Source organism: Bos indicus x Bos taurus, chromosome 16 (assembly GCF_003369695.1).
Source record: "Bos indicus x Bos taurus breed Angus x Brahman F1 hybrid chromosome 16, Bos_hybrid_MaternalHap_v2.0, whole genome shotgun sequence".
In the NCBI taxonomy this organism is placed as follows: Eukaryota; Metazoa; Chordata; class Mammalia; order Artiodactyla; family Bovidae; genus Bos; species Bos indicus x Bos taurus.
Genome location: NC_040091.1, coordinates 30,343,593 through 30,369,650, shown reverse-complemented (window position 1 = coordinate 30,369,650; position 26,058 = coordinate 30,343,593). Strand labels below are relative to the sequence as shown.

General features: G+C 36.7%; 1 protein-coding gene across 2 annotated transcripts in view; it reads right to left on the bottom strand.

The window, feature by feature from the left end:
• The window catches only part of SMYD3 (SET and MYND domain containing 3), a 739,173-nt gene that overhangs the window by 541,643 nt on the left and 171,472 nt on the right, over positions 1-26,058 (bottom strand). For both annotated transcript variants that reach the window (XM_027564668.1, XM_027564670.1), the window contains exons 3-5: positions 7,863-7,970; positions 6,276-6,333; positions 4,418-4,554 (exon numbers count right to left, since the gene is read on the bottom strand). In XM_027564668.1, the coding sequence (XP_027420469.1) occupies positions 4,418-4,554; positions 6,276-6,333; positions 7,863-7,970 (303 nt within the window). The remainder of the gene's footprint in view (positions 1-4,417; positions 4,555-6,275; positions 6,334-7,862; positions 7,971-26,058) is intronic.

Sequence of the window (26,058 nt, the reverse complement as noted above, 5' to 3'; positions counted from 1 at the left end):
AACCATAGGAGTTGTCTTGCCAATATAAATCCATTTTGAAATTTAACCAGAAGTTCTGCTTCAAAATAGAAGTGGGAAAAAATAAAAAGCTGGGGAGTGGGAAGGAGGAAGGGCATGTAGAGATGAAAACATACATTTTCCCTTCTCCAAACAATCTGAAAAAGAGCAAGTAGAGATGAGTCTGGTCTCTATTTTTGATGAAGATACAGATAATCACATGCCATCACTATTCTCACAAATATCTGCAGTCCATCTCCTATCCTTTGGCCACCTTCAATACCATCAGTGGTAAACCACCACTTTCCTCATACCTGATGCTTTAATTTCCATTCAGCCCCACCCTCAAGTAACATACAACCTAAAATTTTTTTAAAAACCGTTAACTACTTTGGCCACCTCATGCGAAGAGTTGACTCATTGGAAAAGACTCTGATGCTGGGAGGGATTGGGGGCAGGAGGAGAAGGGGACGACAGAGGATGAGATAGCTGGATGGCAACACTGACTCGATGGACGTGAGTCTGAGTGAACTCCAGGAGTTGGTGATGGACAGGGAGGCCTGGTGTGCTGCGATTCATGGGGTTGCAAAGAGTCGGGCATGACTGAGTGACTGAACTGAACTGAACTGAAGCAAATAAAGCTACAGGCAAACCACTCCCACCTTTCCATCCAACCAGATTATCACTCTGTAGCCACCCTATTTAGAAATTCTGGAGGCACTACCACCCTCTCTAATTTCTATTACTACTGAAAATAAACCGCATTTTAAGCATCAAAGCTTTCATTCAACTCTGATTGTAATCACTAACTGAAAATGTGTATAACTGTAACATTATTCCACTGGTAACAACTGCCTTTTCAAATCTCCTTTATAGGAAGCCAATGAATTTTTCTTAGCACATGGGGTTAGAGGAGCTGTACCCCCTTGCTCCCCACAGGTATTTCTAGACCATTCTAATTGATTCCAAACACCATCTTCTCTTCTGAAATGCATGCCATTAATTTCTGCTTCCTATGTGAAGTTCTCCTTGATTTCTTACCCTAGAAAAATTTCTCCTCCCCACTTAATTTTTACAACCAGGCAACAAATTCCTAAGTGGACAGGATATTTTATACAGCAAACTCCTAGCCTCTGAATCCCAATTTGTCAGTTGCTCTGTGTGGGGGTGGGGGGAATGGGGGGCTGGTACAGCTAATAAGGAAGTGGTGAAAACCAGGGATACTTGGAAACATAACTGGAAAAAGACTACACTATAATGTCTTCAGAGTAATGAAGTGGAGCAAGGGGGTGAGGGGAGGGAGTGGGGGTGGATAAATTTTCTAAGTAAAACCAAGTCTTGAGCAGCAGAAGCACAAGAGGCACCAAGAATATAGCCCCAAAACAAATATACACTATTTTTCAACAGAAAACCCCAGAGTGTTCAAAATATAAACTGCCAACTTTTGAGGAATTAATCATGGGCTGCTACTAGAAAAAGCTATCTGCTCAGCAGAGAAGAAACTTGTTCCTAGGATTAAGAACCTTCTCATCCTCCACCAACCCCTTTCATTTCCAGGTAGTGCAAGTTTGATAAATATGTGCATATCCCCAAGAAAGACTTTTGACTTGCTGAGGTTCTTTGCCTTGGAACGTAATTTTCAGAGTTAGATTAGCCACATATTTCTATAACCTTGGCCCAAGAGTGCTTTGTACACAGTTCACCACCAAACAAAAACAAAATAAAACTTGCATAATTTGATCAATGAATTCACTAACAAACACCTCTCTCAGGAAGCCAAGAGGCCTGATAACAAAAGAGTAATTGTAAGGAATGTTTGGAAATCCAAGGCGACGAACACCTGTGTGAAATCTATCAGATACATTAATAAAACAAGTCTGAAAACTACTGACGCCAAGTGATGAAAACATGAGGGTTCATCAGAATTGTCTCTCTACTTATGTGTGTGTTTGGAAAAGTCCATAATCAAAACCTCATAAAAAATTAAGATAGAAACCAATTTGAAAAAGCTCTCAGAATTCCTCCTTCTTAAATGACAATCAGATGAACTGAAACATAAGCTTAGCATGTCTAATACGTTCAGAGAACCTAAACAAATATAAATGAGTGGGAGGAAAAGCAAAACATAAAGCAGGCTTTTCTTTATTGAGGCCAGGTAAAGTCAGCTTTCTTTAAAGCATAAATTCAAAAACTAGTTCCTTAGGTTGAGAAATGCAGGTCAGCATGGAACCACTGCTGCCAGACTGCACATAGAGAAGCAGCAACCGGTTGCAAACCTCCCTGTACTGCCCATTTCTTCTCTTTCATTAATTCTTTTTCCCAGCAAGACAGGGAGAGGGCAGTAGCTGGGGATAAAATTTCCTGACCAGCATTCTCCACCCACTTGCAATGCATTTGTCATGATCTACATCATCACACACTTGCAAAGTTATAAACTTAGTGGGTCATCCCTAAGCTTTGCAGGACACTGATGAGCTTAATACTAATCTACTCTTTAAAAAAAAGTGAAGGACAGGCAGGAGGGATGGAGAGGAGGAGGGGAGAGGGAGAAGAGTTTTCTCTTTTAAGGACAAATTTATAAGCAGAAAAATAACTACAATCTATAAAATATAAACAAAACTTTTACAAGGAAGTTCAGGAGCCATAAGTCAATGCTGCTTTCCTCTGATTATTAACCTATATATACACAGGTGTATATATATATATATATATATATATATATATATACACACACACACACACATACATATATATAGGTTAGTATATAGGTTAAAGTATAGGTTTATATATATTAACCTAAACTTTAAGACAGAAATCACAGATTGAGTTCAATTCCCTCATAAATTACAAAGATGAAATGTTTTACTTTTGCAGCAATAACAAATATAATTTTGTGGGGAGAAGGAAAGCATATTATTAAAAGTTTTCTTGGTTAATTGTAATGACAGAATTTCCCCCTCTCCAAACAATACGGAGAAAAGTTCATTGTAAGATTCATAAGATTAAAACTATTTTAAAAGAAAGCAGAGAAATAAGATAGTAATTCACATTTTACATGGAACAATGCAAACCATTTTTAAATAGGTATTATGAACACTAATAACTCCAGCAATTAGCCCTTGAACATTTCCCAACAATAGGGGACACTAGGAATGAAGTTATAGTCATCATAGGTATATTTTTATCTTTCAGTAGGTGTTACTTTGTATAGTAGGTAAAAGCTACTATACTTTGTATAGGAGGTAAAAGCGCAAAAGAGCTTGTGTGTGCTGTATACAGAGCACTACTATAGGTTGTAATTTTCAGAAGCATATGAAATACATATATATGAAACCTCTCAGATGTATCATAAGCAATCCTTATATTTTGAAATCAATTTAAAATTACAGACAAACCAGAATGTAATGCTAAGATAGATAGTACCAGAAAATCATAAGAACATACTCTAAAGAATAAAAATACACTTGGGAAATACAAAAATAAATCTATAGCCATCATACTAACTACATTGAAATACTTAGAAAATAAGCAGATTATAATATAAAACATATTTTAAATATATTCACAGGATAAATATGTCACTGGAGGTGTGTTATAAATTGTAAAATTAACAAAAATCACCCTCAAATGTAAAATTTTGCTTATTATTAAAATATATCAATATTTTAAAATATTGATAAAATATTTAAACAGATCAAAACACACAGTATGGCCAAGTAAGGAAAGCAAACATATGATAATAGTGCAGGACATATTGATCCCTTTATCCCTGTCCCAGGGTAGACATCAAGAATCAACCAGTGCATTCTGTCTCTCTGAGCCTAAACAAAGCCCAGAATCACTTACAAAAAGAGCACTCAGAATAACCACTGCCAAGAGACCATAATGAAATATTAACTTACACCTATTTTATATTCCTAACCTAAGATTTGAGTGACTTGAAACATTAAAACAAATTTTTAGGCAATTTAGGAAATCCTTTTTAAATCAGAAACGATTATATCTTCATTCTATTTAGAATTCACTAAATCAAGAAATGGATTCCAATAATTTTTCCGCTTCAAAAGAGTTTCCATTGCTGAAACCACCACCACTAAACTAAATGAACTCAATGGCAAACTTAAATCCATTAGTAAGAAATAATAGAACATGTTACTCTCTCTTGAGGAAAGAAAGCACACTCTTTTGAGGGTGAGCTTTCACAGCTAACAGTGAACACTCTTGGCTGTTAATTAGCATAGTGATAAAGCAGAAAAAGTAATACTCTTCATTATTAGCAATACTTTCTCCCATTTTCTACTCATAAAGGCAGGGAAGTGATAAAGACATGAAGAGTCCAGGATTTTCATGGATCAACAACAAAATAAGGAGTAAAGGGTTGATTTCTGGCATTAGCAAAGATACCAAAGTCAACACTTACTTTTGCAAAGGCTTCAAAAATGTCAAAGGAAGGTGGCAGCTGAGAAGCATCCTGTATTTCTTCTCTCATGAAATGTTGAAATGTCAATGCAAGTTGCCTGAGGCCCTCTTTCTTATCTTCAGTCAGTTTGTTAATATCTTTTTTAAACAGAAAATAAATAGTACTATCATACAGTGAACTTTCAGTGGATAATTTTCAGGTATTCAGTGGTAGCTATTAAGCCAGATATTTCCTGCCCTAAATTTCACTCTAACAGAGATCAGATATTTGACAGAAAACAACAAAATTAATTAAAAAATAAATTTTTTTAAATGCCTATCTTTTAATTTTTTGACAGCTACAAATCATTATATACATGTTACCAGTTAAATTCTGCCAAATGTCATCTACAAAATAAGATCAAACACCTAGCAAAACAAAATACAGACACCCACATGAAAAAAACAGTAAAACCCAAATCAGTAATGATGTCTGTTAGCAGATGTCTGTTAACATCCTCCTGCACACATGCTCAAACCACCATAAATGCTTATTTCGTCAATGAATTTAAGCAGACTTTTTCATGAAACAATTTACAATCAGGACATGACTGATTACCGTTATCATTTTAAAGGCAAAAAACAAAAAACCCCAGAAAGCAAAAATTGACAAGTTTGGTTAAATAAGCTCAAATTGATGATATGTGTCAAGGAGAAAGTATATCAAGAAGAAAACATGATCAACCAAAGAAATCGCATCTTCAAGTTCTTTAAAGAATGAATAAACAAGATATATAAGGTTTCCATTCAAACAGAAGGAGAAAGTTCCAAAGCCAGTATCACTCCTTGAAAAACTCGGTTTCATTTATACCACAAAGGGTTGTGAAGGCTAAGAGTGCACAATTCAATTAATAACATTTGAGAGCACTTCACTTACGGCAGCACTGATGACACTGCTAGTGAGCAGGGCTACTGTTCATAGCAAAACTCACTTTAAGAGATGTTAATTATCTTCAGTAATATAACAAGAAAAAATGACTAATTAGTTCTCTATTAAAACTTGAAAACATAGATCAAGATGAACTACAGCATTACTCTGTTGCTCATGTCAGGTCTACATATTTTCTTTAAATTACTTGTGCAACAGAACAATTAAGCCAATGATTTCTTAAATAATAATTTATTATCATTGGCACTTAGGATTCCATAACCATAAATCTGTACTAGGTCATCTTATTTGTCTCCATCCAGAAATATTAAACTGTATAGCACATTTACTCCACAAGCTCTTGCTATTTTTGAGCTGAAGTCATTTGCAACTTCAATGAAGAGGATCTGTGCCAATATGAAAGAAAAATAAATCTTACATTCACTAAACACTCGGATGCAAAGCCTCTCAGTGTTCTCAGGGAGGTTGGCCACTGCCATGGTAGTTCAGGAGTTGAACAACACTCATTGCTGTCAGAGAGGCTCAGTCATCGGTACCTTCCATTTTCCATATTATCTAAAGGACCAGTGAACCTAAATGTTTCTTGGAGCTCCCCCATTCATATTACTGTTCCCTGACATCAAAAAGAAGCCAAGTGTGGAAGAAGAGAACAACAGAGGGGAAAATAGAAGTGAAATTATTTTGTCAGCTTGACTAAGGGTTACACTCTCCTCACTGCCTAACTTAAGACTCCTCTATGGCACTTCACAAACCCCTCTATGGCCAAAGCTATCCTGGAATAAATTAAATAAACTAATGTGTCAGTCTACATAAAAACTTGAAAAGGTCTGTTGCCTCACAAACAGAGACAGAAAAACAAAGGCAAAAATAAAGCAGCTCATCAGCTCAGCAAATAAATTACAGAACTTTTAAAATGCTGACAATCACTTACTTGACTCCAGATCATAAAACGAGTACAGTTTTTCTGATTCAGAGGGTGTTTCTTGCATCTGTGAAGAAAGAAGGAAAACATCAAAAACAATTTAAAGTGTTCCAATATATACATGAATACGTTTAGGTATCTTTAGATATTTAAATGCAAGTATGTCAAAAAGACAATTTTCTATGTATTCCTTCTCTTCATCATGTTAAAATGTGTTGCAACTTGACCCACCAGTTTAATTTCTAAACACAAAATTCTTTTACAAAAAGTTTCCATACTTTTTTTTCCCCAGTTCTACCACTGACTTGTGTCATTGCAAGGATTTTATTATTAATTATTACAGAAAAGCAAAGATAGATGAATAAAAATGAGTTTATTACAGAATGTGCAACCTTGGGCATGTTACTTAACCTTGACGCAAGAGGAGTCAATTTCCTTATGTGAAACACACATAAGAAGTAATGTATATCACTGAGTTGTTGTGATATGTTTAACATATAAAGCAATGAGCACATGGTCTGGAAATAAGGGCTCAATAGAAGGGAGTAATCATTATAACTACTCTTTATTACATTCTGACTCTGTAGTTTGGGGGTGGAGATTGAGAACTAGAACCTTGGGTGATTCTGAAGTAACTTATTCCTGCTCTAACAGTGGTTCTCTATCTTTTCAATATTAATAAAGTTGACAAAGTTCAGACTCAAATATCATATTATTATACTTTTAATATCAAGTAATTAAAGGAATGCATAATAACAAAGTTGCTTTCAATTTACTAAAGCTTTGAAATTAATGTGTGTATTATTGAGTTAGTTCAATACAATATATACATTTGAAAATAGCAGTAAGTATATGTAACAGATGTTGTATAATCAGTCCAAAGACAATACCCATTTGGTATTCTAAATTCATCTTTTAGTACTGATGTAGCTGATATAAACACTGCACCGGTTTTAGGTATATACTTTTACATTTTTAAAAATCCCTATAAAATTTTATTGCCAAAAAAGTTAATAAACAACAGGACAGAATAGAGCTGAAGCTTGCAATAAAGAGGTACATGCTAAAGCCTGGGAAAAACAAAAGCTGGAAGCTATTCCCAAAGAGTGATTTCATAGAATCCACTAGTCACTTTGGCAAGGTAGGAAAAGGCATGGGAGAAACAATTTCAACGGATGTTAGCTTTAAAAAAAAAAAACAAAACGCTGTTCCTTGAATCATCTAATTAAAATCTCACTTAAAGAAGCAACCCCAAAAATGATATACTTGCCCTGTGCATTAGTTCTCAGTAGAACAACAATAAAGGCAATGTAACAGGAATCACTAACATCTCATGCCCCAAACACAGGACCTTATGTCTCCACTCCTAACAGAACACATACAGGGCCTTCAAAAAGGGGGCCATGCACTTCATCGCTGCCACCAATGTTGTGATTAATAGAAAATAGCAAGTTTTGTCTTAAGGTACTCCCTGGAATAATCCACCTTGTACTTTAATAAAGATTTAAATTTAGCCTTAAATATGAATACTACATGCAATTGCAAGCGCTTATGTTAAGTTAAAACCCAAGCATATTTCGCAAGTTTTATACTCACAAGTTTGAAAACAACTCTGCCAAGTAGTCGGACAGAGTCAGGAGGATATCTGGGTTTGCAGCTTTTAAGGCATTTGCATTCTCGCTTGTGGTCCTGCCAAGCTTTTTTCTGTTAAGACAAGAGTGAGGAGGGCATACAAGACATAAAAATTTAACTTTCGTTTATATGGGTTTTGAATGTTGAGAGTCATCAACATTAACTTAATTTTAATAGCCTAAATATAAGTGCAAATAGAAAAGGAAAGCAATATTCTAATACTATTACTGATCCAGGATTTAGTATGCAATTACCAAGCATGGACATCAAAGGCTTCCATTTCACCTTTATCCTTTATTTGCCCCGTGGTTATTACCTGGCTGGTAGCATCCAAAGAAAGAATGATTATGTCTTTCTTAATAATTCATAAGATAGTCTCTTAGGTGATTAAATAGGATTCCTTAATAGACAGTGATTTTGAATACAAAAAGAAAACATCACTCCAAATTAGAAAATAAAACACATGGTTCAGAAAAATCAAAACAGGACAGACAGCTATCTGAATTTCTGTGCTGCTATCGTAAGTACAGAAATATCAGCAGGGCTAACAACATTTTAAAAAATAGAAAAATCCTTTTGTTTTTTAAGATAACATAGAAAGGAGTTATTAGCTGAAATGACCGAAGGCTATTTTTACTCAGAACAGTCTTGGTTTATTTATGTTGTCCTGGCCTAATTATTAACATTCTGAAATGTTAATGGTTGGGATTGCACAGTCACTTAGCCCAGAGTCCTAGCCATGGCTGGTGGGGTGAAGAGACCACAGAGCTAGTTACCAATATCGAAACACGAGGAGGGAGAGGACTAGATGGACAGACATTGTCCTCGAGTCTGAAATGCCATGACTCCCTTTATAGGGGATTGCTTCTATATGGAAATATAATCCAGAGTGTCTAATATTTAACCCTGGTGAGAGGGAGACCACTAGACCAAATATCTAATATTTCTTTTCCAAATGAGAGCTGTAAGTTCTACCTCTGACATGCTTCATGCTCACATTGTCTTCTTTCAGAGATTATAAATCTGCTTCCCAGATGCTGGGCCTATGAAATCCCCCTATATGAGGTCTCTCTTTTCCACTTAATAGCACAACATGCAGCATAACCAAAACAGTAGCTGCAGCTACTCTGAAGCTGTGACTCAGATTCAAGTTCAAGCCAGCATTTTGCTCAGAAAGACTGCCTGTGCCAGGTTGCTGGGTGAAGGCACGGTTTGTCTACCACTAACTCGTAGTAAACCAAACCTTGGAGACATTGTTTACAAGGGGTACATCATTTCTTTTATCAACTCTACTCACAATTGCCTCATTTCATTCCTTCTTATTCACTATGGCAATGCTCTTAATGTGATTTTTTTTTATAAGTATTTATACTTTGTCTGTGTGTGCTCAGTCGCTCATTCGTGTTCAACCCTTTGCGACCCCATGGACTATAGCCAGCCAGGCTCCTCTGTCCATGGGATTCTCCAGGCAAGAAAACTGGAGTGGGTTGCCATTTCCTACTCCAGGGGATCTTCCCAGGGATGGAAACTGCATCTCTTGCATCTCCTCCATTGGCTGGTACATTCTTTACCACTGTGGAACCAAGGAAGCCCCATTTATACTTGCCTCATTTCCAAATAAAAATGAGTATTTCAAAGAGAGGTGCATATGAGATAAGATTGTAAAATTAGAAACAAAATGTAATGTTAAGATTATGGGGAAAAAAGTATTCTAGCATTACTTAGCATTCTACAGTGTGTTAGATATATGGCTGAGCCATTAAAAAATATTTCACTTGATTTTCACAATAATCCAAATGGTAGATATTATTCTTATATTAAAGATGATGAAAGTAAGGCTCAAGAGCTGGAATCTAACTACCAAGCTACATAAATATACAGAGAGAGAGTATAAATTCTTAGTAAGCTAAACAGGAGAGAGAAGTAACGATCATGCTTGTGCACTCCATTTATATGAGCTGCCTTACGGGCAAAGCAAAAGAAATCATAATTCTCATCTGACAGAAGAGAAAAACACATAGATTTACCAAGTACTAAATCACAGGAGGGATTTATTCCAAGAATGCTAATCAGTATACTGGACAATGTCATTGACAATAGCTCACAACACAATGGCCTTTCATAGACCTGCTTCTAATGTCAACAGAATATAACTCAGTGAAAGAAAAGATTTCTATTGCTCAGGGGGCTAATCGTGGACTACAATTAACAAGTATCAATGTGCTGTAAGATCCCTAAAATTAATATGGCTACACTGTCAAATAAGTTTGAAAAACATTTCATACTGTAGAACCTGCTTAGAGATTCAAAATATTTTTAGCCTACTAAAAGTTCTAAAATGTCCTGTATTTAAGAAATAAATAAGTTAATACAGAGTTTCCTGTTACTGTTATTGCCATCCTTTGGGAAGCCAGGTTGGAGTATATGGACTCAGAGATACCTATACACTTTCTTTCCTTCAGCTGGTCTATGAATGAGGGTGGGTAAGCAAACAAATTCACAGTCATTCTCACTGACAGGAAACTAGAGCATGGATATTTTTGATTATTGATTGAGGAGAGAACCATAACTTTGGTGCAAGAGTCTACATTTGATATTGAAAGTGTCTGGCTGGAAAAGAACTGCAATTAGTAAAATAAGGCTGAGATAACTGATTAAATGATCTTAAGAGCAGATTTTAATTGACACTTTAAAACTATTAGAGATCACTTTTATGTTAAAACCTCCAGTTTTGAGCAGCTCAGCCTTCTGGAAGCTTACCAGGGAAAGGTAACTACAACGGTACCCCAGGTAACAAACCAACAGATCTGTTAGACGACATTAATTAGAAGGAAGCTTCTAAATTGTAGAAAGCTCTTGTCAAAAATGACTTTATTTCTTTAACATAATTAAAGTTAGTTTTTATTCTCAGCAATAATTAGAAAGTAGACAGTATATCTCTTCAGGCTATTCCTAGATCATTGCACAAAAACGCTGGACACGTACTTATTTTCCCACTTGCTTCAGCAAAAAAAAAGAAGTTCATTATTTTCATCTTAAACCAGATCTATATAAATATGGAAGGTAATCATACCACTAGAAACCATGATACAAAAACCATGTTTTTAAAACGTTAATTATAGGCTTACCATAGGCTTACTAATAGAAAAAACCACAAGAAAAGGTTTAAAACGAAATCTTCTAAGCAACTGCATTTGACTTTGAAGAAAATCTCACAATCATACAAAAACATTAGGCATTATCTTCACTTTACAAACTTTAACCATGGAGTGCAGCTCGCCAGGTTCCTCTATCCATGGAATTCTCCAGGCAAGAATACTAGAGTGGGTAGCCATTTCCTTCTCCAGGAGATCTTCCCAACCCAGGGACTGAACCCGGGACTCCCACATTGCAGGCAGATTTTTTACCATCTGAGTCATCAGATGGAGACCTCAAGGACATGTTGCATAAGGACACATAAACATTACATACCTGCTGCTGCTGCTGCTGCTAAGTCGCTTCAGTCGTGTCCGACTCTGTGCGACCCCAGAGACGGCAGCCCACCAGGCTCCCCCATCCCTGGGATTCTCCAGGCAAGAACACTGGAGTGGGTTACCATTTCCTTCTCCAATGCATGAAAGTGAAAAGTGAAAGTGAAGTCGCTCAGTTGTGTCCGACTCCTAGAGATCCCATGGACTGCAGCCGACCAGGCTCCTCCGTCCATGGGATTTTCCAGGCAAGAGTACTGGAGTGGGGTGCCATTGCCTTCTCCGCATTACATACCTACCCCTTCTCAAAGATAAACCCTCGATCTACTTTTTTCTATTTTCTTCTATTACTACAAATACAGGGTACAACTAAGATTTTATTCACAACACTAACTGTAATGCTTTCTGTTCTCATAGTTGAAAATCAACAATAAAGTATAATAAGCACAAATTAACATGAAAGACAAAGGAAATTAAAATACTGAATTAAGAAACAAAGGCAAAACCACAATTGAAAGAGACACGTGTACCCCAATGTTCATCGCAGCACTGTTTACAATAGCCAGGACATGGAAGCAACCTAGATGTCCATCAGAACACGAATGGATAAGAAAGCTGTGGTACATATACACAATGGAGTATTACTCAGCCATTAAAAAGAATGCATTTGAATCAGTTCTAATGAGGTGGATGAAACTGGAGCCTATTATATAGAGTGAAGTAAGCCAGAAAGAAAAACACCAATACAATATACTAATGCATATATATGGAATTTAGAAAGATGGTAATGATAATCCTGTATGCGAGACAGCAAAAGAGACACAGATGTATAGAACAGTCTTTTGGACTCTGTGGGAGAGGGTGAAGGTGGGATGATTTGGGAGAATGGTATTGAAACATGTATAATATCATATGTGAAATGAATCGCCAGTCCAGGTTCCATGCATGATACAGGATGCTCAGGGCTGGTGCACTGGGATGACCCAGAGGGATGGGATGGGGAGGGAGGTGGGAGGGGGGTTCAGGATGGGGAACACGTGTACACCCGTGGCGGATTCATGTTGATGTATGGCAAAACCAATACAATATTGTAAAGTAATTAGCCTCCAATTAAAATAAATAAATTTATATTTTAAAAATGAAAAAAAAAAGAAACAAAGGCAAGGAGAGAAGAATTTTAGATAGGGCAAAAAAGAAATTAAGACGTCTTTGACTCAACTCCATGCATAAGTACATGTATGACTCAAAAACAACTTCAGAGTATATACATTTTCATATGGTTTATAGCATTTATATTGATTCAGCACATAAACTGATGAACTGAACCCAGTGGTTTTCAGTGGGAGTAATCCTAATCTTGGGAGTTGTATGGGCATTTTATTGGGGGTATTTTTGTTTCACACAATGCTTGGGGAGCACCATGGGCACTTAGCAGTCAGGAGCCAGAAATGGTAGACATCCTGCATAAGACTGTCCCATACAATGAAGAACTGTTCCAAATCCAACAGGACTTGTAAATGTCTGATCAGACTTTCTAGAAAGGTGACAAACTTATTCATAGTTATCTGAGCCTAGAAGTAAACCTCCTTTGTTTATACAAAGACATTTTTACGTAGTTTTAATAGCACTGAATTCTCCAGGAAAATTAAGGTAAGATTGCATTTAAGAATTAAATGCTACAATTATTCAATATTTCACAAAAGCATATCACTGAAGCCAAAAACAGCTTTGGTATGTGTGTTAACCAACAAAACACATTTTCTGATGTGCATTTTGCAACTTCCCTTTTCACAGTGACTCTGTACAGGTACAAGTATGTGACTTCTTAATTACGTCTTCTAGTCTAGTCACACCTGAGCACTTACACACAAAAGTATGCATTATTTTAAGTTATTTTAATGTTCATTCTCCTTTATGTTCCAGTTATGGCATTTATACTGATATTGAATGTTGAAATATGTAACTAGGTAGACTGTATTACCTAAGAAATTTCATTTCAAGATAGTAGAGAGAACAATAAAATAACTGTCTTAGAAAGATGGAGTTAGGCCTGAAAGAGCTGAAAACCCCAGATCTAGAACATTGCTACAGTTACACATCTAACACACACATAAGAAAATATTTTAAAATACACAGCCTGGGACACATCCCACAGAGTCTCACAGTATTGCTGAGATAGAATCGGATGTCTAAATTGTTTTTAATCACTGCGCCAGATTTCATGTGCAGCCAACGCTGAAAAACCACTGAGCTAGGCTAAATTAAAAAGGAGGTCACCAAACATACAAGATAGATTAAAACGATAAAATACTATTCTATGCTTATAGTTAAACTATTGTCTTACAGGAATTAACATTTTTATAATAATGAGGTGGGAAAGAGTTTCTAAAGCAGGACATTAAACCTAGACACCATAAATGAAAAGATGTATATGCTAACAACATAAAAATAAATAACTTGTATATCAGAAAGAAGAAAACCTAATACCTCAAATATGGTTGAAAATAAAGAACTAGGAAAACAAAATCTAAACTATGTATATGATAGTGTTAAATGTCTCCAAAATACAAGGAGGTCTTATAGAATAAATAAGAAAAGGGTGAATATTTCCATAAAATTGGGGGAAAAAACTGAAAGACATGAAGAGAAAATTCATGCCTAAAAAAGAAATGCCAATAAACCAAAAACACCAAGAAAAAAACAGTGATCAAAGAAATGCTAATAGACACAAAATATCATAGGTGACCCATTAGTGTGCTAAAGAAAAATGAAAATAACTGTATTCAAACGTTTCTAGGGTGTAAGCAAGTGAGGACTCTCTAACTCATCATTAGAATTATAAGTTTCCCTAATCTTTCTGATGAGTGTTTGGTAGAGAACATCAGAATTTTTAAAGTGCATTTTGCTGGCATAGAAGTAATACTTATAATGTGATTAACCCTAATTAAAATGATACATTGTCACCCTGTTTATTTAACTTATATGCAGAGTACATCATGAGAAACACTGGGCTGGAAGAAACACAAGCTGGAATCAAGATTGCCGGGAGAAATATCAATAACCTCAGATATGCAGATGACACCACCCTTATGGCAGAAAGTGAAGAGGAACTCAAAAGCCTCTTGATGAAAGTGAAAGTGGAGAGTGAAAAAGTTGGCTTAAAGCTCAACATTCAGAAAACGAAGATCATGGCATCCAGTCCCATTACTTCATGGGAAATAGATGGGAAACAGTGGAAACAGTGTCAGACTTTATTTTTCTGGGCTCCAAAATCACTGCAGATGGTGACTGCAGCCATGAAATTAAAAGACGCTTACTCCTTGGAAGGAAAGTTATGACCAACCTAGATAGCATATGCAAAAGCAGAGACATTACTTTGCCAACAAAGGTTCGTCTAGTCAAGGCTATGGTTTTTCCTGTGGTCATGTATGGATGTGAGAGTTGGACTGTGAAGAAGGCTGAGCGCCGAAGAATTGATGCTTTTGAACTGTGGTGTTGGAGAAGACTCTTGAGAGTCCCTTGGACTGCAAGGAGATCCAACCAGTCCATTCTGAAGGAGATCAGCCCTGGGATTTCTTTGGAAGGAATGATGCTAAAGCTGAAACTCCAGTACTTTGGCCACCTCATGCGAAGAGTTGACTCATTGGAAAAGACTCTGATGCTGGGAGGGATTGGGGGCAGGAGAAGGGGACGACAGAGGATGAGATGGCTGGATGGCATCACTGACTCGATGGACGTGAGTCTGAGTGAACTCCGGGAGTTGGTGATGGACAGGGAGGCCTGGCGTGCTGCGATTCATGGGGTCACAAAGAGTCGGACACGACTGAGCGACTGAACTGAACAGAACTGAAATGATATACATAAATAAGCTGAAGAATGCTCACTGTAGATTTGTTAAAATATTAGAAAATTGGCACTAATTTTCCAGTTTTTCCTATAAGAAAAAGCCAATTTTGTTCTTCCCTGTATAGTTTCCCAATACTGTTATCTTTTACAAATATCATACATTATATTTATAACTAGAAGCAAACATAATTATCTTTCTTATATCTAGTAATGGTGATTCAGGGGGAAGCATTTTTATATGAAAGAGAAAGAAGTAAAATCACTATTAATAAACACAACTTCTTAACGTTTGTTTATTTTGGAAAACCTGGTTGTAACTCCAATAATCTCTTAAATGTATTAATTTTTAAATATTAAAAAACACTTCAATAAGTTCTTTTATAACAGCAAAGAAATTTTTCGTAACACAAAGAATAAGTAAACTCACCAATTTTTAAATATTATTATTTTATTTTTGAGCTCCCCATGTGGCACTAGTAATAAAGAACCTGCCTGCAAATGCAGGAGATGCAAGAGATGCAGGTTCGATCCCTGGGTCAGGAAGATCCCCTGGAGTAGGAAGTGGCAACCCACCTCCAGTATTCTTGCCTGGGAAATTCCATGGACAGAGGAGCCTGGAGGGCTAAGTCCATGGGGTCATAAAGAATTGGACACGACTGTATCATGCAATAGATATCTGATGATTTATTCTAAAATAAGTACCATTTAGGAGATATAATTTACTATATATTTATCACTGTTTATTTTAAATTTAGGCCATCCAAAAAGAAGATCAGAAAAATCCCTAACAATTCTTGCTTTGACCAGTCTGAGATGGTCTTGATTGCTTAATTACGAAAGGAGAGGATTGATGAAATGTTAGGACAGAAAGAGAAAATCCATTTATTTCTTCTTTCTTACACAAAATAACCTTTATGCTATTATCGTAATGTTTTCCTCCCTGAGTTGGACACGAAGCCACTACAGCTCAATAACCTGTTTAAAAACTATTTAACATTTAATTTTGGTTGGATTAAATACTCATTTCAGGGCAGCTTATTATTTTGTGGGATAGCATGTGGGAAGGGTCAATATATATTGAGCCCAGCCTGGGTAAAATACATCTAATTTACAACTAAGGGCTCACTAGACATTTATTCTGTAACTGGACTGTATTCAGTCATCTCTAAGGCAGCTTCTCAATGGCAAAAAAAAAAAAAACAAAAAAAAACCCTATGATTCTGTAATATCCATTTCTAACAAATATGTGAATTACGTCAAAAAAGCATGAAACCTCTTTGTGCATGCATGCTAAGTAAGCTTCAGTTGTGTCGACTCTTTGCAACCCTATGGACTGTAGCCAGCCAGGCTGCTCTGTCCATGGGATTCTCCAGGCAAGAATACTGGAGTGGGTTGCCATGGCCTTCTCCAAGAGATATTCCCAACCCAGGGACTGAACCCATGTCTCTAACGTTTCCTATATTGGCAGGCGGGTTCTTTATCACTAATACCATATGGAAAGCCCCTGAAATCTCCTCATGTGAGACTTATGAAAATCTGGAATGGTATTTTCCTCAGATTTGGGGTCATTTAAAGATGAAGGAAATTGGCTTAAACTGTGGAAAAAAGAAAATGAATTCTTTTAAGCCAGCTTATTCAACAAGTTCATTTGTAATTGATAACCACTGTTAGCTTAAATTAATAACCATTAATATGCACAATCATCTACAGTTTGTCTCCCAGGAGCAAAACTTAGGATATTTGAGTTGCCATGAGACTTGCAGGAAAGAAAGAAGACCCAAGTATTCCATTCACTTGCAACCTGTTAATGGCAAATAAATAATATCTTCTTCATGCTTCAAATGTAGTATACTAATGAACTGCAGGTTGACAGATGTCTGAAGACCTGAAAAGCCGGAATCTGGGAAAACAAAACTGGAAAGCTAAGCAGTCTGTGTAACAAGCTACCGCTGACTGACAAGTATTGATTAAAATCTTGCATAAATTCTCCTTAGAGCACGCTAGAGACCTCGTGAGAGACATTAGACTTATCACTTTAAAAGCTTTCTGGATGCTGTATCAAATGTAGAACAAGAATGCCTTCCCACAGCCTTAATCACATCAGACAGATAGGGCCAAATACAAAGACCGAGTAAGGCAAGGGGATGGTTACAGGGCAAGAAGTCGACAAAACTAATAAATAATTACTCCTTAGGAAAATGGGGATTACAGTCTCCTGGTTAATTAAGGAATCTCGTAATAAATAACAACATGTGTCCCAAAGTAAGTCAATCACCATCTAGTACAAGGTTCAGGTCAAATCCATTCTGACACCTATTTTTGGAAAGTTTTATTGAAACAGCCACATTCACAGTTTACACTCACTCTTTTTATATTACAACAACAGAGTTGAAGAGCTGGGACAGAAATCTTATAATCCACAAAGCATGCACAAGGGGGTTTCATGCCTTTTGGACATAATTCACATATTTGTTAGGAATGGATATTACAGAATCATAGATGTTTTATCATTGATAAAAAGTAAAAAAAATATTTATTATCTGGCCCTCCACCAAAAAAGTTTGCCAACCTCTGACCTACTGAGAGGTCATATCAAGATGGAATGATGCAATTGATACATTTTATCTGAAAGGGCAAAATAAATAATTCTCTACACACTTCCAATTTTCCTTGAAAGAAATCTCCATGCTAGATTAATTGAAATGTCAGTGCTGAGTTCTAGTGGAACATGGCAGATGGGCACATGCATTTTATCTCCCCAACACAAGTAATCTATCATGTTTTTAACTCCCAAAGTAAACCAGAAGGGCCGTCAGTGGATGAAGGCTTTAACCTCTTTTCTGTAGGTCAGAAAGTGAGGATAAAAGGACAGGCTAAAGAAACAGGGCAAACGAGGCTGCCTCAGAGTGGCAGGTAAGTTTTTGACTTAGTTACCTTCAAAATCTTCAACTCCTGCCAAGCAGAACTCCAGCAAGAATCCGGAATTGAAGACGATGTATGGGGCAGAGAATGGGATTAAGGAGTGACTGAAAAAGAAAGTATTAACCAGAAGTCTCTACACAAGAGAGTCCCAAAACAGCTCCTTACTACTGGCATGATTTTGAGTAAGTTGTAGAGTTGAATGCAATGCTAAAATTATCTCTGATCCAGATCACTGCTTTTACTTTCTGCTTGGTCTTCCTTCCCTCATGCTTACTCCCTTATAAGGGTTTCCTCAAACAGCAGTCTCATTCTTTGAGTGGCTTAAAGTTATGATCACTTTATTAGAGAGGAATAAATAAGATCTATGCATGCTTAATAGTTGTGGAGTGAACAATATTTTTTAAAGAATACATTAACATATAATTATATTACAATAAAATGTGCCCATTCAAGAGTATAGTTTGATGTGAACAACATCAAAATTAAGATATAGAATGTTATTACTTCCAAAAGTTCCTTTGTGGGCCTTCACATTCAAGCCCTCCATCCCCAACAACCAAAGATATGGTCTCCATTATTACAGACTAGTTGTGCCTGTTCCAGAACACACTACTACTCTCCATCTGGCTTTATCGCCTCTGTAAAAAGTTTCTGAGATTCAGTCATGTTGATGCTTGCTGCATGCATCACCAGTTGTTGTTTATGGCTGAGAAATAGTAAATGACATGTGTATCTATGTGTATACACACGTGCACACACAAATACAAATACACACACACCTACCTAGGAGTAGAATGCTAGGTTAGTTGGTAAGTACACATTTAACACTTTTAGAAGGTACCATACTTTTCCAAAGCAGTTATAACATCTCACATTCCCACCAGCAGAGTATGAGGCTCTAGTTCTTCTACTTCCTTGATAGCACTTGGTATCGTCGGTCTTTACCATTTTAGCCATTCTAGTGGGTATATAATGGTATCTCATTGTGCTTTTCATTTTCATTTCTCTAATGACTAATGATATTTAAGCCTTTTTTCTGTATATCTCACTGAAGTGTCTATTCAAATCTTTTGTCCACTTTTCTGGATTACCTTACTATTGAATTGCAAGCACTGTTTAAAAATTACAGATACAACTCTTTGGTCGGATATATATGAATTACAAACATCTTCCCCAGCTTGTGGCTTGCCTTTTCAACTTTGCTCTAGTCCACTTTATCCATATGTCTTATATAGTTAGTGCTTTCTGTGTCCAGCCTGAAAAACTTGACCTAGAAAATTCAAAGATTTTCTCCTAAGTTTTCTTCTGTAAATTTTATACCTTTGGCTTTTACCTTTAAGCCTGTAATCTATTATGAGACTTTGGTGGGGGAGGGGGTGCTGTATATATATATATATATATATATATATAGCCACCAGGGAAGCCCCCATATATATATATACATACACAGAGAGAGAGAGAGAAAGAGAGAGAGATCAATTCTTTTCCATATGCATATCTATCACTATCTGTTGAAGATCATCCTTCCTGATTAATTCTTTATGAGGTGTATGTTTTCATTTTGATGAATGCTTGAATTCATTTATTTCTGCTTGTTTTCAATATTAGGATTAAAAAACTTAAATCAGACACACACACACACAGAAGACTATCCTTTCAACCCTGAATTACCTTGGTATCTCTGCAGAAAATATGTGTGGGATTGTATTTATGCTTTTAAAATTTTTCTATATATTATGATGTTTTGACATCTTAAAAACCTTTCTGGCTGGAGAGAGACTACCCATCCCAGAGCTAGCCAATTCTTGTGCATGTGTGCTAAGTCACCTCAGTCATGTCCAACTCTGTGCGATGCTATGGACTGTAGCCCACCAGGTTCCTCTGTCCATGGGATTTGCCAAGCAAGAATACTGGAGTGGGTTGCCATGCCCACGTCCAGGGGATCTTCCTGATCCAGGGATAGAACCCGCATCTCTTATGTGTCCTGCATTGACAGGTGGGTTCTTTACCACTAGTACCACCTAGGAATAGACAGCAAAAGGCTCAGCAGGGAGCATGCCTTTGATATGCAAACTAACCAATCAGAGACCTACCTCCTCCATCTGCTTTATTTTTTTTTAATTTTATTTTATTTTTAAACTTTACATAATTGTAAAGTAGTTTTGCCAAATATCAAAATGAATCCGCCACAGGTATACATGTGTTCCCCATCCTGAACCCTCCTCCCTCCTCCCTCCCCACACCATCCCTCTGGGTCGTCCCAGTGCTCTAGCCCCAAGCATCCAGTATCGTGCATCGAACCTGGACTGGCATCTCGTTTCATACATGATATTTTACATGTAAAATTCACAGAGTCAGGTAGGGCAACTAGCAACCACTCCAATAGCTCAAATCTCCCTGGAATTATTCAAATTAGCCAGTCTGAAACTGTTTATCTTACCCTTCTTAGCCTTCTGCGGAAACCTTACTAAAGGCGCTAGCCTCTAATTTCCCCTCTCTTCTCCTTTATGCCTCCTGAGAGGCTCCCCCATGTAATGCCGTGTGGCGATTCATGGTCCTGTTTCTAGATTTATGAGTATAATAAACTGTTTTTCCTGAGCTTCTCCGAGTCCCCTCTTGCGGCCACAACTACCTATCACAGAAAGAACACAGAACAGGGCCTGTTCCTGAACTCTCTATTCTATTCATTGTGCTGTACGTCTATCCTAAAACCACTGTCTTCATTACTGCAGCTTTAGCATAAGTGTTTAAATCAAGTGGTCTACACCCTGAAACTTTGCTCTCCTTTTAATAAAGGACTCAGTTTAAGTCTTCTGCATTAACACATAAACTTTAATCAGCTATCAATCTTTGGGACTTTGAGTAGGATTGCACTGAATCTAAATCTAGAAAGCGATATTTTGAAATCATGTATTTGTAACTTTTTATTGATTTTGAATTTTTAAAATTCATACTTAAATTTAAACTTTGTGTTCTAGAACAGCATGCAATTATCATTAACCTTGAAAACATAAGAGTAAAGGTACAACTAGCAAACTATGGAAAATGGAGTGATAGAGAAGAGGAAAGAGTGGGAATATTAATATCTTCACCTTTAACATAGGGAATCAAGAGATACTGTTTAGAATTGATAAAACATGGATGGGGGCTTGCACACAACATTTAAAATTACAAACACGAGAAAAAGAAATTTAACCTAACAGACATATAATACTTATCACAATTCTAACACAGCAAAAGCAGATTTTTTTTTCCACCTAAAACTGGGTCTATTACACTCGCTTCCCCATGTCAGTAAAGAGAATCATCTACCCAATTTTTAAAGCCAAAAGCCAAGGAGTCACTCTTGATTCTTCTCTTTCCCATCCCCATGTTCACTTCCCCTACATTTTTTTTTCATATAGTCTAATCCCCTGCAATCTGAGCAACAATATCCAGTTGCCTCCATGCAGATGTTTAATGGGTATAGACTAAACATTTGTATATTATAATTCTCCTCTTAGAACCTGTTCTTCACTAAAATTTCTGTAAATCACTAATTAGCACCACCATTCACCCATAGTTACTCCAGCCAGAAACTTAAAAATTGTATGTCTGTTCTTTTTGTCTAACCTCTTACATCTATCGACAAACTCTTTTAGCTACACCTGCAAAATATGTCTCAAATTCAATGATTTCTTATCACCTCTACTGCTACCACTCTAACCCAAGCCATAAGAGCTCTTGACTAGACCAATGCCTGACACATGTTGAGTTCTCAACTTGAATGAATGAGCATCCATGAGCAAACTCAGTCAGTTCTTCCTTCAAAAGATATCTCAAATCTAACCATTCTCTTTGCTGTTACTACGCTAGTCCTATCAACCATCATACAGAAACCAGACTACTATAATCAACTATAGAGAAACCTATTAGAGGTTTCTCTAATAGGTTAGAAACCTCTAATAGGTTTCTCTATCTCTACCCTTGCCTCCTATACCCTGTTCCCACAGCAGCCAGAAAACTTCCTTTCAAATTTCAATACTACTAATCCATACTACCAATCCCCATTCCCTTCTCAGAACCCTCGAGTAGCAGCTCATCACACAGAAAACAAAATGTTTATTTTTAGCCATAGGAAACAATGGCCTCATAACCTGACTCCTCCTATCTCTCTCATCTTATCTCCTATAAAATTCTCTTTGTTGTTCACTCTGGTTCACCATATTGGCCTTCCTGTCCTTCACTGAACACACCATATTCATTCCTGCTTTTACATTTGAGGTACATCCAACCTGAAATTTCTTTCTCCAATATTCACATGTCTTGATTACTGCTTTTAGGTCTCCACTCAAATGCCACCTCCTGAGAAGTCTTAGATAGAGAAATATTTATCTCCCTATAGACATGGATATGGATATATCTCTTTCTCGGTATTATATATTAGCTATATATAGAGAAGATAAATATAGATAGGTATATGTATATATGTGTGTAGGTATATACATACATACATAGTTATATCAAAATCGACTCCCAATCCCAATCATTTTCTCTTACCCCCTTTGTTTTAGGCATAAAAATAAGGCAGTATTATATATCTGTCTCACAAGGAAAATGAAAGCTCCATAAAGGCAAGGATTTTCTGTGTCTTGTTCAATAATACTCTGTCAGGGAGATGGAAGGGAGATTCTGGAGAGAGGGGACATGGGTACATCTATGGCTGATGTTTGACAGAAAACAACAAAATTCTGTAAAGCAATTATCTTTCGATTAAAAATAAATAAAGTGGCCAAAAAAAACACTGTGTCAGAGTCAAGAAAAGTCCTGCCATCAGCACTACTATTTGCTGAGTAAATTAATAGATGAATGAATGATCAAGTCCTTCAAGTCTTAACTCATTGGTCTCACCTCCAACTGCTTTTTTCCCCATACAATTAATTTTTTTAAGATCTTAATTTTTAGAGCAGTTTTAAGTTCACAGCAAATTGAGAGGAAAGTACATAAAGTCCCCATGTATCGTCTGCCCCTATGCACATATAGCCTCCTCTGTTACCAACATCCCCACAACAGTGGTGCATGTGTTAGAACTGATGAACTTATGTTGACACAACATTACTACCCAAAGCCCACAGTGTACACTAGGGTTCACTCTTGGTGTGGAAAATCCTTTCTAATAGCGCTTGGGAGGCTATTTTTATATATGTATAAAATATCATTTTCATTTTTTATATGAATTTGTGAATCTGTTTACATCCAGCTTCTTTTCATTTCTCTAAGATAACAAGCTTTTTCCTACTTCAAGTGCCTTTACATTTGCTGTTCCTTTTACATTAAAAAAAACCTGTTCATGGCTGATTCATATCAATGTATGGCAAAAACCACTACAATGTTGTAAAGTAAGTAGCCACCAATTAAAATTAAGAAAAAAAAAAAAAAATCTGTTCCCAGACATTTCCAAAACTAGGTACTTTTAGATTCCAGGTCAGATGTCACCTCTATAGGAAGTCCCTCTGTAACCACCCATGCAATGGCAAGTTAATACTCAGCCAAATCATACTCACTTACATTAATACAATCATGGCATTTGTTACTGTCTCCTCACTCCTATGAACTTTATAAATGCCAGGGCCTAGTTTACTTGTTCATTGCTAACTGCCCACCACCCTAATCCCAATTTAGAACAGTGACTAGCTAGCAGGTACTCAGTAAATATCTGCTGGATAAACTCTGGAAGAATGGAGGATCCTGATATAGCTATGCAAGAAGAGAGACAGTCAACATAGGTAAGCTACATTCCCTGTCCATCAGAGCAGGAAGTTAATAGATAATACCTATACTGGTGAATCAAAAAATATTACTATGTCTCACTTGTACGTGGAGTCAAAAAAACAAAACAAAACAAAAAACTTATAGATACAGAGAACAGATAGGTAGGTATTCACCAGAGACAGAAGACTGGGGAGGAAGTAAAGATGGTCAAGTGATACAAATTTCCAATTTATAAGAATTAAATAATTCCTGGGATGTAACGTACAGGATGGTGACTATAGTTAACAACATGTATATATGAAAGTGATAAAATAGATCTTAAATGTTCTCATCACAATAAAAAACATTATAATTACGTGTGGTGATAGATGTTAACTAAACTTATTGTGATGATCTATCAAATATACACCTATCAAATCATTATGTTGTATATCTAAAATTATCACAGCATTAAATGTTATTTATATTTCCATTAAAAAGAAATATTACTACAGACAGATTATTTAGAGATGCTGTAATTTTTTAAAATCTAATTCAACAATTATCACTAATGAAAGGTATTCATTCAATCATTCATTCATTCACACATTATACTACAGCTGCAGCATAGAGCACACGCTCAAGGAGCCTGACGTCTAACTAGACACAGGAAATTAACCCCAAAATTAACACAATTAGTTTTCTGTATGATAAAGAAGGAACACAAACTAGTTTCAAGGGGGTAAGAAAGAAGGGAGTGACATTTAATCCAAGTTCTAAAGGATAAATAGAAATTCAGTAGCTAGGGGGAGACTTCTGATCTAGGTCCAGGAACTTATATAGCCAAAGGCCCTGAAGTAAAAACATGGTAAAGTCTGTGAGTTTGAATTTCACCCTGAGGAAAAGGAGGGCCAGGGTCTAAAACTGGCGAATAAGAGATTAAGCTGCCATTTCCCTGGTGGTTCAGAGAGTAAAGAATCTGCCTGCAATACAGGAGTTCCAGGTTTGATCCCTTGGTTGGGAAGATCCCCTGGAGAAGGGATTGGCTACCCACTCCAGTATTTTTGCCTGGAGAATTCCATAGACAGAGGAGCGTGGTAGGCTGCAGTCCATGGGGTCTCAAAAAGTCAGACACAATTGAGGAACTAACACTCTCCCTAGAAAAAATATAACACTCTGGTTCCTGTGTAGAAAATAGAAGCTGGCAGATTAAAGACTGCAGACAACCTTGGAAAAGAGATCATGGTAATGTGTACAAGAGTAGTTGTAGAGAAGCTAGAGAGAAGTGAGCCAATGCAGACCTTCAGGTGGTAGAATAAGCAGAACATGGTGGTAAATGGGATGTGGGGTCAGAGATGATGACACCATGGCACCTGGGACTGCTGAGTGGTTGGTGAGATTATTTACTAAGGTTGAAAAACACAGAGTAAAGCAGGTTTGGGGGAAGATAATGAACTCAGCTTTAGATACACAAGATTTCAGACACCAAGTAGAGGTGCCCGTAAGATGCGGGTCTGGTGCTCAGGAGAAAGGAAGAGGCTGGAGATGGAGTTCTGAGAAAAATTAACACACAGTTGCCAATTGAAGCCATGAGAGTGGAGGGGATCATTCCACAGGCAACCATAAAGTGAGATAAGAAAAGCTCAAGCCCGCAGAATGCTGTAGAAATCTAAAGTTAAACATGATCAAATAATTTTAACCTTTATACAGTATTCCTTTTTTGTTCACAATTAGACATGAAGTCAACTTCTCTACAGAGCACCCAGTGCATATCCTAGCAGCCTGAAGCCCAGTTTGGCTTTCTTCATTATCATTATTTTGGGTTTGACAACTCATTAAATCACCCTGCTAAGTGCTCACTAATGTGGGATTCATCAAAAATGAATCAAATCATTCTACAACTAAACATCAAACGCAAACTCAAAAATATGATTCACATTTTTAAGAGGTCTATAATTACCAACATAAAATAGAGCCTCTTCCTGCTAATATAGTACTTTTAAAAAGTAGATAAACTGCAGTTTGATGTGGTGCCTAGCTGCTTATTTTGCTCAGCCCTTAATTCAATTAGAAATGTACATATTGTGAATCAAATTAAATCCAACAGAGATGAAGTAATAATTGGTGAACCTGTCTGAAACTGGTTTACTTGCTATCAATATTATAAATTTTGAGAATTTTTGTAAGAAAACTTA